Source organism: Rana temporaria, chromosome 3, assembly GCF_905171775.1.
Source record: "Rana temporaria chromosome 3, aRanTem1.1, whole genome shotgun sequence".
Taxonomy (NCBI): domain Eukaryota; kingdom Metazoa; phylum Chordata; class Amphibia; order Anura; family Ranidae; genus Rana; species Rana temporaria.
In genome coordinates this window covers 110,274,075-110,291,616 of record NC_053491.1, presented here as the reverse complement: position 1 = coordinate 110,291,616, position 17,542 = coordinate 110,274,075, and the positions used below count along the sequence as shown (strand labels likewise).

Here is a 17,542-nt window from a genome sequence, read left to right as displayed (position 1 = left end):
TTTAGGAGACATGGGAGGATATTCAGAGATGCAAGGTCATTCAGCAGAAAGGACACTGGCAACCAATCAAAGCTGTGGAATGGACTAGCAAAGAAACTGCCAACAGGCCCACAATAACAGGTCAACAGAGGAGGTTCAAAAAGCTCACAGAACCACCTGGAGAGCCTTACAGCCAAAACTGGCATTAAAGGCGCCCTCACCATCCAACTAGTAGAACCTAGCAAAGGTATGAATATTTGTCTATGGGTGGGCGGATTTAACCACTTGCGAACCACCTGCAACTGTGCACAGGCAAAGCAGCATACCCGTAGGTCCCTGTCTGCCTCCAGGTTTAGGGCGCGCACATGCACACCCCCTCACCCACCATAATTGTACACAGCAGGAGCATGTCAGTAAGTCCCAGCCAATGATTCATGGCCGGGACCTGCTGATTGGCTGTATACAATCACAACACAGAGCTCTGTACAGAGGGAATGGTCTCTCCGATTCTCATCTCTGCAAAGCAGGGATAAGAAACAAAATAGATAGATTAGTAAACACAGCACACTTTACACAGTTAGACACACATTCAACCCCTTGATCACCCTAGATGTTAACCCCTTCCCAGTCAGTGTCAGTACAGTGACGGTATCACTGTATTAATGTCACTGGTGATCAAATACCACCAAAAGAAAGCTCTATTTGTGTAAAAAAAAAATTATGCCTTAAGGGTAAAATCTGCCAGTTTATTAATGAAGTGGTTAAAAGGGACACACGTCCATTTACATCAGCTTTCATTCAAGTCAGTTCACATACATAAACAAACTGATGTAAACGCAACTGGAGTGAAGAGACAAACAAACTGATGACTGATGTACCCCAAAAGCAGTATTCATTTGTTTTTTCTTAGCAAAATTGTGACTGGATGACGATGCAAATGTAAAAAAGGAATTGTCCTAATTAAGGTGGAAGGCATTAGTCAAAAATTATGGCGTGTGCCTCAACACAACCTTATCCTTTTATAGCACAAAAAAAAAAACGCTTCTTAGCCCTGGTTCACACTGGTGTGTTTTGACATGTCAAATCGGCAGCATTTGCAGGGAATGGCACCGTCCCAATCGGTGTGATGCCGCATTTGAGGCGCTGCACCGATTTCAAAAAGTACAGTGGGGATCGAAAGTTTGGGCACCCCAGGTAAAAATTTGTATTAATGTGCATAACAAAGCCAATTCTTGTTTGAGGTATCTTTGCCCATTCTTCCTTACAAAAGTCTTCCAGTTCTTTGAGATCTCTGGGCTTTCTGTCACGCACTGCTCTTTTAAGGTCTATCCATAGATTTTCAATTATGTTGAGGTCAGGAGATTGTGAAGGCCATGGCAAAACCTTCAGTTTACGCCTCTTGATGTAATCCCTCGGTGGATTTTGAGGTGTGTTTAGGATCATTATCCATTTGTAGACGCCATCCTCTCCAACTTCAGCTTTTTCACAGATGGCATCAAGTTACCATCCAAAATTTGCTGAAACTTTATGGAATCCATTTTTCCTTCTACTCGTGAAATGTTCCCTGTGCCACTGGCTGCAATACAACCCCAGAGCATGATTTATCCACCCCCATGATCAACAGTTGGACAGAGGTTCTTTTCATTAAATTCTGTGCCCTTTCTTCTCCAAACGTACCTTTGCTCATTCCGGCCAAAAAGTTCCATTTTAACCTCATCGGTCCACAGAACTTGTTTCCAAAATGCATCAGGCTTGTCTATATGTTCATTTGCAAAGTTCAAACGCTGATTTTTGTGGTGAGGACGTAGAAGAGGTTTTCTTCTGATGACTCTTCCATGAAGACCATATTTGTACAAGTATCTCTTTATAGTGGAATAGTGTACCACAACTCCAGCGTCTGCCAGATCTTTCTGGAGGGATCGTGCAGTCAAACGTGGGTTTTGAATTGCTTTTCTCACAATCCTGCTAGCTGTTCTGTCTGATATTTTTCTTGGTCTTCCAGATCTTGCTTTAACTTCCACTGTTCCTGATGACTGCCATTTCTTAATTACATTCCGAACAGAGGATATTGACATCTGAAAATGCTTTGCCATCTTCTTATAGCCTTCTCCACCTTTGTGAGCGTAAACTATTTTCAGTTTCAGTTTTCTAAACTGCTTAGAAGAACCCATAGTGCTGATTGTTGGGGCAAGGTCAGATGAGTCTGGGCATTTAAAACCTTTGAGATTGACATCACCTGGTGTTCCCAGACGATGATTGAGAACAATCCATGACACTGGCAGGTCTCAGATTTGCAAAGGGGGCAGTGCATGCTAAAAAATTCTGCAGGGTGCCCAAACTTTTGCAAACGTCATTTTTTTTGTTTCCTGTAATTTTAAAGGTGTAAATGATGGAAATAAAATCAAACTTTTTGACAGATTATAAGAATGTCTAATCTGTAATTTGATGCCTTTTGGAGATTTTTCCATCTTTCCTTGGCTTCGTTATGCACATTAATACAAATTTTTACCTGGGGTACCCAAACTTTCGATCCCCACTGTAGTTTCTTAACTACTTTTTGCAATTTCGGCCCCTGATTGACATATGTGCAGAAACTGCACAGGTGTCTGTATTCGCGGCTGAAATCGGGAGTGAAATCGTGCCAGTTCAGGCTTCATTCTGTAACCCAGTGTGAACCTGGGCTTACAAGTTAAACCAGAACTCCAAGTTTCCTGTGACTTCAAAAGTCAGCTTGGTTGGAATGAATAATGTAGCAAAACCGTCCGCCTGCGTGAAGCCAATCTCCTCCCTTCCTGCGTCGAGTATTCTGCTGCAGCTTCACCTCCCCTTAAGTAAAGTGGTCATAAAGTCACATCTATTATATACTTTTATTCTCTGTTTTACGAACATATCAAGTACAGCGTGTGTTTTTCTAACATAATAATGCTAAACACCTTTTTTGCCTAGCACTGCTGTGTCATCACATGTCCTCCCTCTGCTAGCTTGCATACGTTGGAGGGGAATCTCAGCCCTTCCCACTGTACCCCCTTAGATTGGGAAGGAGAGCAGAGGGAGGATACAGCAGTCCTGGGCAAAGAAGGTATTTAGAATTATAATACATAAAAACACAAACACACACACACTACTTAATGTTTCTAAAAACAGAGAAAATAAAGAGTACGTACACAAAAGTTGGGACTTTGACTGCCCATAAAGTGCACAATGGAGAAGAATTCTTCTCCAATTAAAGCAGAGGAGGCAGGAAGCGCACCTTACAGAGTTAAAGGCCCCCAAGCCCCATGTGGTCAGTATTAGTTGGACCCTTTAAGGGAACTACTGCTTGCCATCCCAGCATTGTTAGAGGATCCTAAGCTAGCATGGCTGACAGAGAAGCTACCCTCGTGTTTCTGATCCACCATCCTGAAAGCTAGTGAGAGATATCTCTTTTAGCCCATTAGTGAAGCAGAAAGGGTTAATGACATTCATGACTAGGCCACGCTGTGGCAGCTGCAAGAAGGTGACATTCAGGACCTTGTAGGGAGCTATCTTGCTTGTGGATAGTCTGAGTAAGCTGAGGGGAAGTTTGCTCACTAAAAAGAAGTGCTGGGTCCCCGTTTCACTAGGCAGGGATAACACCAAAGTGCGTCTCAGTCCCAAACAGGGCACAGGCTACAAATGTAAGAAGGTGTCATGGCAGACTGCACAAATGTGTTTCAGAACCGAGAGGAGGGCTGCGACAGACTTTAAAAAGGGGTGCATCATTGGATCAGAAACCCCCACGGGGCATGGAGAGGGACAACAGGCTTCCAGGGGTAGGTTCCCTTGTTCTTAAGACCTTCATCAATGGTGGTCTTAAAAAGATGCTCCAGTCTCCCTCCAAGTAAAATTAAAAGTCAGCAGCTAGAAATTCTGTAGCTGCTGACTTTTAATATAAGTATAGTTACCTGTCCAAGGATCCAGCATTGTCCTCACCCAAGCAGATTCTTCAATTGGCTTCAATTGGTCCAGGTGTCAGCATCTTGATGAAGGCAGCGGCCCAAACCTTTTTGGCACCAGGGACCGGTTTTGTTGAAGACAACTGTTCCACAGACCGGTGTCAGCATCAGGATGATTCCAGCATTCATTTCACTTTATTTAAAAAGCAGGCACTCCTGTCCCACACCAGCGTTAGCCAACATTGGAGCTGATCTGTGCACACAATATACGAGTAGTGGGCAATGTCACGGTCTTGCTGATACCCTGTCCTGAAAGACACATGGCCATGAGATTCCTAATTCCTCTCTAATTTCAGACCACCTCTATCCTCTTCAGCCGATGTACCACAATCACCAGGGACGGAGGCTGCTGGGTGAGACACTGGGGTGGGGGTTAAGATTTATGCCAGGCACTGGGGCGGCTAGTACAAGAGGTGGTGGGGATGTGTGGCGCTCAGCCATGTATTGTACAGACACTACCCCTGGCACCCCCTCCTCTGTGATAGCAGGTGGCTGTAAATAAACATCAAGCCACTTTGTTTACCAGCCGCTCACCTATTGCAGTGCATCGCCGTGGCCCGGTTACAAAGAGGCCACAGACCAGTCTGCAGCCTGGGAATTGGGGACCCCTGGATTAAGGGAAACTGACGGTGAAGCTTTGCGGCTTTTCTCAGTTTCCCATCACACTGCGCTTTGTGACAGGTCCCCGCAGCCTCCTGGGATGTAGGCTGCAGGGAAAGGAGAGGGGGCCGAACTTCTGCTTGGATCACATGGCAATCTGACCAGAACAGGGAGAAGATACCTGCCAAAAATCAGGAACCCGCTTGCCCCAAAAATTGCAAAATGTGGCAAAAGAGGGGGGGGGGGGCACTATGTATATTAGCGGAAATTCCCCTTTTGGGTGAAGTTCTGCTTTAACATGCCTGGTAGCCCCTGTAGGCCAAACAGCCATCAGGCAGGCTTTGCTTTACTTTACATTAAACATTGTTAAAAATATGTTAAGAAACACTCGGACCACAAGCCCAAATAGTGCCAGGACAGAATACGCAAAAAGCAGAGATACCTGGGTTTAGACATATAAAAAGCCAAGAGAACTTCTTGCTGAATATTCCACTTCTGTTCTGATTACTTCTAGGGCCGAAACAACTAATCGATTAATCGGCAACTAATCGATTATGAAAATTAAAATCAATTAATTTCATAATCGATTAATCGACCAGTAACATAATTGGGTTAAAAAACTAAAATTAGCCTTTTATAGTACAAAAAAGCAAATCGCTACTGTAAATATTACTTTCACTGTCCCACAGTAAAAAAAAGTGAACCCCTTACAGTAGCGATTATTTGCTCTTTGTTTTTTAACCCCATTATGTTACTAAACATCTCAGACCGTCAGAGGACAGCACACCGAGCTATTGCAGAAACATCAGCCTGAGAGGTGAGGATTGTTCCCAGGTGTCACCACAGCCTTATTTTGAACATCACTAAATATATATATATATATATATATATATATATATATATATATATATATATATATATATATATATATATATATATATATATATATATATATATATATATATTAGGGTTGTCCAGATACCGATACTAGTATCGGTATCGGGACCGATACCGAGTATTTGCGGGAGTACTCGTACTCGCGCAAATGCTCCCGATACCTAAATAGAATACTTTTTTTGTATTTATCAACATGTTCTATGAAAATTCTGAGTTTTTTACTACTGCGTGACAAGCAAATAAAACATTTTTATTCATTTTTACTCATTTTTATTCTTTTATAATGTCTTGAGTTAGAGTTCTTCATAATTCTAAAGAAAATATCCTTAGTCTGTATTGTGGTTTGAAAACTGTCACATGACATTTAAAAAAAGTATCGGTATTCGGTATCGGCGACTACATGAAAAAAAGTATCGGTACTTGCACTCGGTCCTAAAAAAGTGGTATCGGGACAACCCTAATATATATATATATATATATATATATATATATATATATATATATATATATATATATATATATATATATATATATATATATATATATATATATATATATATAGCGCGACAGCAGGAAACAAGTGAAATCAGAGTTCTGACGTTATCCAGGGAACATGAACCTTGTACTGCAGTCAGCAGGTCTATTCATTTTAATCAGTTTTATGTAAACCACTGCAGAAAGATTATGAAAGCTTCACCTATATGCTTCTGGGTATAACTACAGAAGTTTATTGCATGATACAGTACCGCCATGTAATCTCCCCTAGCTGAGAGACAGCAAAAATACCTTTACAATGGGTGCAAGTGAGAAAACCTGGCATGCGTATCTGTAGGCTCAAGAATTGGTGTTCCCAGAACACCAGATTACCAACAGTGGCAGCACTTTGTTAGGCTGGTTTGCTGTACAACAAGGTCCTTAATATTTGACATTGGAATGGATCTCTTACCCCAAAAAGAAATTAATCATAAATTATAAATGAACTCAGAAAAGTACCTTGTGATAATCACTGTAACAGCAATGTTCTGAACTGTAAGAAAATGGGTTACATTCATAACAGCTGCATCGTTTAGGAGATATTTACATTAGATGCAGCCAGTGACATCACTCGAACATGCATTATGAAGGAACGGCATACCTATGCCGTTCCTTCAGAGCCAATGCCGTAAACAGTGACTCCTACGCACATGCGTGGCAGTTACGTCATCCTGCAAACCCAGGAAGGAAAGCAGAGTGAAGATAAAAGTGCCTTCAGCGGTGAGGGCGCGCCCCTGGGGGGGCTTCGTTTGTAGGCAAGTCTGTCATGCATACAAGCACATTATGACAAACTGCCTGGTACCTATTTTTTTTCTATGCGGTTTACTACCACTTTAATAGCTAGTAGTTGACATTTTATTAAAGTGATTGTAAAGTCTGTTATTTTTATAGGAAAAAAAATAACAAACATGTTATACTTACTTGCTCTGTTGCAGTGGATTTTTAGAGCAGCCCAGATCCTCCTCTTCTGAAGTCCCTCTTCTGTGCTCCTGGCCCCTCCCTCCTGTTCAATACCCCCACAGCAAGCAGCTTGCTTTGGGGGCACCCGAGTTGAGTCACAGCTCCGTGTCCATTCAGACACAGAACCAATGACCCGACACTGCCCTCTCTCTCTCCCCCGATTGGCCAGTCGACTGATTGACAGCAGCAGGAGCCAATGGTGCCACTGCTGTGTCTCAGCCAATCAGGAGGGAGAATCCCAGACAGCCGAGACATTTATGGACATCGCTGGATAGAGAGAGATTAAGATAAACTAAAAAAATAAAAAAAAACAACACTTTGGCCCGGATTCACAAAGCACTTACGCCGACGTATCTCGAGTCTAACTATGCGCCGTCGTATCTGTGCGCCGTGCCCACAATCTGAGGTACGCCTAAAAATAGGCTTCCTATGACCGACGTAACTTGCCTATGCCGTCGTATCGTGGGCGCATATTTACGCTGGGCGCATTTTCCGCTCCCATTGATTTTCTATGCACATATGCAAATGAGGGAGATACGCCGATTCACGAACGTAGTTGCGGCCGGCGCATAATATATGCAGTTTTCGTAAAATTGCCCATATAGGAGGCGCAACTCATGCAAAGGTATGGACCAGGGAACAGGGAAATTGTATTTTACTATTTTACGTCATACGTGAATATGGCTAGGCGTAGGTTACGTTCACGTCGTAGGCAGCGATTCGACGTATCTTAGGCAGTTCTTTAGACGCGATTCTGAGCATGCGCACTGGGATGCGGCCAGTTCTATGACGCTTGGCCCATCATTTGCATGGCTCACGCCCACTTCCACCTACGCCGGCTTGCGCCGAGGAAACCCAGCGTATCTTTAAGAGCGAGTGGGAGCAAGTGCTTTGTTAATCCAGTGCTTGCCTCTGTGCGCTGCGTCGGCGTAGCGTATATTAGATACGCTACGCCGGCCTAAATATGCGCCAATGTATGTGAATCCGGGCCTTTGACTTTATAACTCTTTAGGCTTAACGTACACCGGATGTTTTGAAACCTCTCCTGAACAATTTATCTTTTTTTTTTTTTTTTTAGTGTATTTTGTGCGTGTACTGGAGAGAGGAGCCGGACTGCAGGAGTTGGGAGTAGGCAGGCCTCCCCCAGAGGCAATCTGCCACCTTTCTCCATGCCCCGGGTGGCAATGGCAGGTGTGTGAGGGGGTCCTCCCACACAGCCCGCCCTACCTGCTCCGCTTTGAAGCCCAACGGGGCAGAGGGACTCCCTATAAGGGAGTGAGAGGATCTAGCCCGCTCAACCAGCCCCGTTAGTCCTTCGCCTCTCTTTTTAGAGACCGCGTGGTCAAAGTGCGTGCATGTTGACCCAATTTCGAGTGCGTGTTAGTGTGGTGGTTTTTGTGGGAGGGGGGTGGGCGTACTAAGCGCAGGCTTACCTCGCATAGCACACCCACCGGGAGCCGGGCTGAGACCACCAAACTCAATTCACATGTAGCCGAGACCGGGATCCGAACCCCTAGCTGCAGAGGTGAATGGCTTGTCAGCGCAGTGCCAATCGCGTTGAGCCACCACAGCTCCCAACAATTTATCTTAACAGATAGTAACTGACGTGTAAAAACTTCCATTTTGCCGCGCTTACATGCTGTGTCCCCCTACCCACCAAATAGTCAAAAACGTATCTCCATTAAAAATGCCTGTAAATGAAACGTGGCTAAACGTGAGTTACGGTGTTTACAAGCTGACTTTTCAAATGCCTCTGATCGCTTTTTTTTGCTTTCCAAAAAAGTATTCTAAACTCAACTGCCTAGAAACAACTATAAACGACCCTGTGTACATGTACTGATAAGAAAAAAACGCCCAACTGCTCCTAAACGTCCGTTTACCAGCAGCAGTGTACATGAGGCCTTAAAGTAAAAGTTATATTAAAGTGCATCTAAACCCCAAAACAAACAATATTGCAACTTAGGATGGATTTGCACCTACAGTCCATCCAACGTGGTTTTCTATGGAACACGTTCCGTAGTGCAAATCTGCAAAATGCATCGGTATGAATCCAGCCTTATTGGCCCTTTAATATTGATAATGCATTCGTTTTAGTTTTTTTCTTTTATTTTCACCTGCTCATCTTACCATAAAACACTTCTTGTCGTAGAGTGGCAATGCCCACTGCACGTAGCAATGGAGCAGCTGCTTTGTAACCCTAGAACAGAACGCATTCCCTTTTCTTCTGATGAGTGTGCAGCACAGGCAGAAAACACAGGAAGTTACCTGACAAGATCGACAAGTATTTTTCCAGCACATGTCAAAAATATATAACAATATGCTTGTAATGGTATATTTAGAAAGTAATAGATACGGATTGTTCAGGTTTCCATAGCAGTTATATTTTCTCTGCGCGAAACTAAAGCCCTTGAAGGATCATTTGCTTGCTGTACAAATACTTTAGGCCAGCACATCAGATTACAGCAACAGTCATGAGAAAGGCAGAGCCGCTTCTTCACAGAGGATACAGCAGGTTTTCGTAGGCCCTACATTTATTTCCAGCTTGAATAGTCTGGCATGTGGTTGCAAGCAGAGCATGAAAGCTCATGAAGGTATGGAGGTGCCTGCACTGTATACCAGTCAGATTATTTTTGTTGCTGTCCGTTAACAAGTGATAGCGTCACAAAACATCACAAAAAGGGCATATGGTGTGTTCTGGCTAAGGAGTGCAAATAACCCACACTAGTGCGATTTCAGTGTAACAAAGAATTGCATGACAAGGGAAATCACATTTTCAACGATGTCTGACTCGGCACAGAGCGATTTTGAAAAAGGTTCTCATACTTTTTTTGGTGGTGTTCTTTTTGCGATTTTGGCCCCATAGAACATACAAATTGCTTCAAAGTTGCATCAAAGGAGCACTACACAATCACACTGAAATGCGGATTAAAATTGTATTATAGGATTGTTCATTGATTCCATTGGCCAAAATATTCTGGGCATTGGAATGAAGGCATACTCACGCTAAACGCACACAGCACTTAAGTGTTCTTACATGCGTTATACGCAATCAGCTCCTCTCCTGAACACGCTGGTACTGTGCTTTTTGTTGGCCTCAACACTCCTCCAATGGCGCCCGCTGTGTGTCTCAGCCAATCAGGAGGAAGAGTCCCGGACAGACAAGTCTCTTGTGCAACATCGCTGGATCGAGAAGGGGCTCAGGTAAGTATTAAGGGTGCTTCTGCACACAGAAGGTATTTAATCTTAATGCATAGAATGCTTTAAGATAAAAAAAATAAAAATAAACGTTCTGCCTTTAGAACCTCTACTGTTCTGGCATTTTAAGGACCTCAAGTAATTAGGCAGTCAGAAGCATGAGAATTGACCCATTTTTTGATTTATACCATAGTATATGGACTCTAGAACTTCCCAACAGACTAAATAAACACTAATTTGGGTTTTCACCAAAGAAATGTAGCAGAAAACATTTTGGCCTAAATTTATGAAGCATTTGCAAAAATTATTTTTTTGTTCAAAATTTTCAGTCTTTTTTCATTTATTTAGCAAAAAAATTAAAAACCCCAGCAGTGATGAAAGCGGTCATAAAACAAATATATAACTGAATTTGGGTAGTGTTGCATGACTGAGTAATTGTCATTCAAACTAACAGTGCTGAAACCTGAATTGGCCTGGACTGGAAGGGGGTGAAAGCGTCCTGGTATTGAGGTGGTTAATCTACCGATTTGTTTTTCCAATGCTTTTTTTCCCAATGCTTGTTTTCACTCCCCTCCCCCCCCCCCCCCCCATTTACATCTCAGTGTTGCTGATCTCCTGCAGCCACTTCCCCGGCCTGGTTTCCTGATGGTGACAACAGTACAATGTATGGTAAAACAGACACTTGTGGTTTCCATCACAAGTCTATGCAACAGGGTGACAACACAGGAGCATAATTGAAAGACATGAACACAGTGTTGTCAGCCTATAACAGGAAATGCCTGAACAAGGACCTTCACAGCAGCCATTGGCTCCCGCTGCTATCAATCTATCCAATCAACAGCTGGGACCTTGTGGAGGGAAATAAAACAGGGGGGGCTGGGGCAGTTACTGAAAGGTGTACTTTCACCTTAATGCATAGGGTTTACAACCCCTTCAGCCCTGGTTCACACTGGGTACGATTTGGAACGATTTGAGATGCGATTTGACATGTCAAATCGCATCTCAAATCGGCGGCAATTGTCGGCAATGGCACTGTCCTAATCAGTGCGACGCCGCATCTGCGATTTCAAAAAGTAGTTCCTGTACTACTTTTTGCGATTTTGGACCGCGATTTACATTAAATTGCGGCCGAAATCGCAGCAGTGTGAACCTAGGCTTAAAGCAAGCACAGACACAACAGCTCTGGATTCTGCAGCAATGGCATTCCTAGATTTCTATCCGTAAAGGCTCTCTCATACTCATGCACACTATATACCAGTGATGATCGGAGAATCTCCATCTGAAATCTGGTAGAGAATTTGATGTGCTAATTGGTGAACAAGTTTTGGAATGTAGCAAGTGTTTGTAAAGTCTGTGCAGGTGATCCCAGACACTTCCCCTGAGGGTGTGTTCACACCATGTCTGCACGCCAGCGGACATATCTCGGGAGAGACATGTTGTTTTCTATGGGTCCTGTTCACACTGTACCCATGCAGCGGTGTGCAGAAAAATGCAGCTAAACAGACATGGTGTGATCACACCCTTACAGTATAAAATGTACACATAGACAAAATGTTGTGTTCGGAGTAGGGAAGGGCGAGGATCTCTGTCGAGTTCTTATTGTGATCCGTGTCTCGGCTGGAGAGACTCACATTCCCTATTTGTCCTTCTGACCACTTAATCAGAGACAGAACATGATGGGAAATCCAAAGTTTTAGGGTTCCTTTACACCACAAAATCAAACTGAAAGCATGGGTGCTGCGAGACACCCAGCTGCATTGCACTGCGTTCCAACAGAACTTTGCTGATATGATAAAAAAGTGAGATTTCAATACAGTTTTTTTTTCATTGTAGTGGTGATGTGATGTGGTGGTTTGGGTCGCAATCCGCTGCGCTTAAAAAGTGCAGTACAGTTTTGAGCACACACCACAGCAATGCTATGGTATACACCACCAGTGGTCCTCAGGTACCCCCAACGAGCCATGTTTTCAGTTTTTCCTTTACATTGCACATCTGCTTTAAATCAAAATTAATGACATGGTATTGATAAGAGCTATTATATCTAAGGAAATTTCCCAAAACAAACATGGCACGTTGGGGGTACTTGTGGACTGGAATTGAGAACCACTGGTATAAACTGACAGCATAGGAAACAAGAGGGAAATTATCTAAAACAGGAGCCAACAGAATATGGAGCAGATGTGCATAGCAACAAATCAGCATCTATCTTCAACTTGTTCAGTTAAAGCGGTTGTATACTCGAAGAAAAAGAAAAACTGCAAGGCAAAGGCATAATGAGCCAACATGCGGTGCATACTAGGTCATTATGAAATACTTACCTTAGAACGAGATGTCGGTATCTAATCCCAGTCCACACGAGGGAGCCGACATTTTGCCCTTGGCGTGTTTTCCGGGTTTGTGGCGCTGCGAGAGGTCAGAGTCGTGATGACGTCACTCCCGTGCACGCTCGCAGGAGTCTTCTTCTCGGAAAGGTCTGGCAGCGTCTGACGGACCTTCAGCAGAGCATTCGGAGCACATGCAGGCTGTGTCTGCTTTGCATAAGCGGAACAGACACAGACCTGTCAACTGCCTGTTCAACTGGGATCAGAAAGATTCCCCACTCAGCAAGCGGATCCCGCTGCTGGAGTCCGCCTGTGTGAAAGGGGCCTTAAAGTGAAGTGTTGGCTTGTAAGAAAGGAAAAAAAAAAAAACTATTTATACTCACCTAGGTGGATGCAACAACAATCTGCTGCTGCCACATCTGTCCCCCGCTGCCTCCAAGACTGAGAACCAAGTGATCAAAGACAGCAGATCGCTCCGTTCTCAGCCTTCAATGAGTAGAGAGCAGTGACTGCAAGTCACCACTGCGTACTCTGCCCCTCCAGCACTCACTAGAGCGCCGGTATGTGGAGAAGGTGGGAGTGCCTGGCTCGGGCACTCAGCGGCTCACTGAGAGGCTGAGCCAGATGCTGGTCCAGGCTTCTGGTTGGATCCAGACAAAAAAAGTTGGGATCTTTCTCAAATCTGAAACAGCTGAGTGACATCAGCCAACTAAAGACGGGTCACAGGAGAGCAGAATGAACTGCACTACAAACAATAGCCCAAATTGTTTGGGCTATTCTTCTTCCTTAATGAATTTCTTGAGGGCAAAGAACAGGGCTGAGGTACACTGTGTACGTCAATAGACACACACACAGCCTGGCTCAGTGTTGAGCCCACAGGTGTGCCACTATAGGAAGCCGCTTCCTCTGGTGGCCCACTGAGAAGGAGGAGCCAAGAGCATCAGCATGGGACCTGAGGAGAAGGTTCAGTGCCGCCATGTGTAAAACCACCACACAGAGCAGGTAAATATAGCATGCTTTGTTTTCTTCCCCCATTTAAAAAATAAAAATTACCTACAAAAAAGCTTTAACATAAGGCCAACTTTTTTTTTTTTTTTGACTAGAGTGGAGAGGGATTAGAACAGTTAGTTTTTACTGCTGTCTGTGCCCCCGTTGGGGAGATTCACCCTCTCTATTTCTCCTGTTTACGGTTATCAGATTATGAGTCACAAATTTTGGATTGTCGCCAGAGCAGGCCCAAAGGGGGGATTTTGCAATCTCTGGTGTCAAGTGGTTTTCACGCTTTAGAGCAGCGTTTCACAAACTTTGTTGTCTTGTGGCGCACAAAAAAAAAATCTAAAATATTTTGCGGCACACCTGAAAAGATTTAGCAATTTTTGTAGCAGGAACATATAATATACAAAAGCATCAGTCTTGTGTGATCCCCAATATTATATATCAGTGATATTGGAGATCACACAAGACTGCTTCTTTTGTATACATTAGATTTTCCTGCTGATATAATATTGGGGATCACAAAAGACTGCTGCTTATATTTACTGCTAATATAATCACACACAGGTCCGTCCACATCTCTTCTCTCATTATACCTTCTCGGCTTCACTTTGTGTGGGACAGAGAGGGACTGTGGGCTCCTCTGTTTTGGGTGGGACTGGAGGAGGGAATGATGTCACGTTGAGGCGCACCGTGCTCAGCAGCTCATTGACTGGAAGTGCCTGTCCTGGCACACTGCTGGCAGCCAGGCCGCAGCCAAATCTCATTTGAGATCCGGATTGGTGGGGTCTGGTGGCGGCGAACATCAACCAATCCAATTCGCGCACAGGCCAAGCAGCACAGATGACCGTGTCTGTGTGAGGCCTGCGCATTTGCTCAGGGACTGACAGACAGTCTTTCTGCACTATGCTGGCGAAGCCTCGCAGTGTGGCGCTGGCACAGCTTCCGTTGGGCTTGGTGAACAACATGAATGATCACACGGCACACCTGCAATTCTCCTGTGGCACACGGTTTGAGAAACACTGCTTAAGAGGGATTTCCTCTCACTTCCTGTTTCCCCTCACTACCAGGAAGTAAAGAGAAATCTCCCCAATAGGACACACAAAAATAATAAAAACAAAAGACCTGACAAGGGTTATAGCCCTCCTTTACTATATCCTAGCATTTGCTTTTAACTACTTTAAAGTGGAGTTCCACCCATAAATATAACATTACATCAGTAGTTTTAAAAAAAATGTCATTAGTCCTTTAAGAAAAAAAAAATATATTTTTTAGATGCCTTCAAAGTGTTGTTGCTAGGCAGAATAGTTAATCTTCCCACTTCCTGCACCTAGGTGCTTAAGCTTCCTAACCTACACCGCACAGACTCCTGGGAATGTAGTGGGTGTAACTTTCCAGGAGTCTGTGCACTCCCCAGTCTCAAAGAATCATGTGGCTTGGACAGTACAGGTGCTGAAACCTGATCTGAAACCTATTACACTGCTTGTGCAGCACTGAGCATGTGCGAGATCTGCAAGGCTGAAATCCAGGAAGTCATACAGTCTGGCTTCATGATGCCCACACTTAAGATGGCCCCAGTCAATTTCTATTTTATAAAAAGTCTAAATGCTGTAACAACCTAACAAAACGGACCTTAGTTTACAGACTAACTTTACTAGAATACATTAAGCTTGTGTATTACAGGGGTATTTATATTTAAAAAGTGAAATTGTGGCCGGAACTCCGCTTTAAGCTTTGAAAATTAAAGCTAGATGCTGATTGGCTATCATACACAACTGCTCCAGTCTTAGTAACTTCCCTTAGGTCAGTGTTTCTCAATTCCAGTCCTCAGGCCCCCCCAACAGGTCAGGTTTTCAGGATTTCCCTCAGATGAAAAGGCTGTGGTGATTACCAAGGCAGTGAAACTGATCAAATCACCTGTGCAAAATAATGGAAATCCTGAAAACCTGACCTGTTGGGGGGGCCTGAGGACTGGAATTGAGAAACACTGCCTTAGGTCATTGTGCTTTGTCTATGGGTTGGGACTGTACTGTAAATGGCCGCCAGTGTAGCCCCAACACACCCAGCGAGAATCAGCCCTTAGGGTACATTCACTCCAGGTGCGGTAGGACTGTGATGGGAAGCTCTTCTAGCAAATTCCCACCATAAGGCTGGATTCACCCTTACGCATTTTTATTGCTTTTTGCGCTACAGAACGTGCTCCATAGGTAACCATGTTAAATGGACTGTAGTGCAAATCTGCAAAACGCAATACTAAAAATGCATAGGTGTGAATCCAGCCTTAGACAAGGCAAAAGGCCTTTTCTCCTACTTTTTTCCGCCAGCACAAGGCAATCCATCACCATGCGGTGGCAAATAGAACCTAATAAAATGTCCATAGAATGTGACATTCCAATAAAGTTTGTTTTTAAAAAAAAAGTGAAGAGTGTGATGTGTTGCAATAGGTGCTGCTGTGATCCCACCGCACCCCAGGCATGGCACTCTAATACAGTGACTGGTGGGAAATCCTTCATTGGAGTCACCACTCCAGGGATTTCCTCTCACTTCCTGCTGAGTTGCCAGGAAAAAAAAAAAAAATAGAAAAAAAAAACTTTTAAAGGTGTAACCCTTCCCTACCCCATCCAACACTAAAAATGAAAGTTTTGTCTATCCCCCACCCCATTGTAGTGGTATGACTGAGCAGCCACATGGATCTAGGGTAGGATTGCATGTGACATGATGATCACACATTGAGGGAGCAGTCCAGACCTTGTAGGTAAGATTAGATCCAGCCACCCTCCCTGTATGAGCCGTCCATGCCCAGCCCTACAGACACGCACAAGATCGCACATCTATTGTAACACATCCTGATTCCCCCCGCCACCAGGGGGAGCCCTCGTGTCTGGGAGGCCCAGCATGGCCCCTCAGGTGGGAGATCGCCCTCCCCCTCCCCACATGTGTGTACAGGCCCCTCACCGATCTCTGCAGCTCTCCCAGCCACAGCGAGGCTCTCTCCTTCCCGCTGGGATCCGGGTCATGGTAGAGGGCCTGCACGGCCTGGTAGACGGTCTGCAGGCCGGGCTTCCCCTCCATGGCTCTCTGCATTTTGCTCTCCGTGTTTCTTACAGCCGCCTCTCCCCAGGCTTCATCCTCCTCCTCGGCCGCAATGGGATTGTGCACCCGCAAACTCGGTCCGGGCGGGAAGCACAGCTCTGCAGTACAGCGTTCCGGATCCTCTCTCACTCTCTCTCCCCCCGGGTTGTGTAGGGAGGGGGGGATACCGGAAGGCTCAGTGTCCAGCTCCTGTGTGCCTCCTTTCCCGTCACACCAAACCTCCCCGCCTCTCCAGGGGCAGCCCAGGAAAGAGGTTGCTTCCCGGGCAGGAAGTACGTCATCCGGCGCTTCTTGCCGGTCCCTGAGTGACGAGAGGGCGGCAGGGAGGTTCCTCTAGTCACAGGGTGTGTGTCATACACAGAGGAAGGTGCACACTGCTGCACCCTGTAGTGTCAATGTTCTACACCTAACCCCAGTGTCACTGACTTAAGCAGGAGCGTTGCATGGCATACACTCATGGGCTTCATGCACGTGGAAGTCTGCAGACATTTTCTATGTCTGCCATTAACATTCCTGCCACTTTCCAATGCCATAGAGCCGAGGTAGGAGGTGGAGATCTAACATGGCAGCAGTCAAAGATCACCGGGCACAATGTCACCTCCTCACACCTGATTTAAACCTCTAATTGCAGTACTACCGTGTCACAATCGGGTGTATTGCATGCCAATCGTGGGTTTAAATCAGGTGGTGAGGAGGCAACATGTCGCCATCTTTTCAGAGCAGCAGCCGTGCCTGCTGTACTTGTGAATGAGCCCTTATGCCCCGTAAACACGATCGGAATTTCCGATGGAAAAAGTTAGACAGACTTTTTCCATCAGACATGTGGACCGTGTGTATTCCTCATTGGATTATTTCCATCGGAAATTCCGTCGGAGTTTAGATAAAGAACATGTTTTCTTTTACTCCGATGGAATTTCGATGTGAGTTTTGGTCGGACAAAAGTCCGGCCGTTGTAATCGTCAGCGGCACTCTTAGGGATCGATTACATGTAAAGTT

General features: G+C 44.7%; 1 protein-coding gene across 4 annotated transcripts in view; it reads right to left on the bottom strand.

Annotated features, from left to right (window-relative positions):
* Positions 1-16,842, bottom strand: part of TNPO3 (transportin 3) — a 59,162-nt gene extending 42,320 nt beyond the window's left edge. For 3 of the 4 annotated variants that reach the window (XM_040343220.1, XM_040343222.1, XM_040343223.1), the window contains exon 1: positions 16,409-16,842. In XM_040343220.1, the coding sequence (XP_040199154.1) occupies positions 16,409-16,537 (129 nt within the window). In that variant the 5' untranslated portion in view covers positions 16,538-16,842. The remainder of the gene's footprint in view (positions 1-16,408) is intronic. The other variant, XM_040343221.1, reaches the window with a different exon arrangement.
* Between the last annotated feature and the right edge of the window lie 700 nt (positions 16,843-17,542).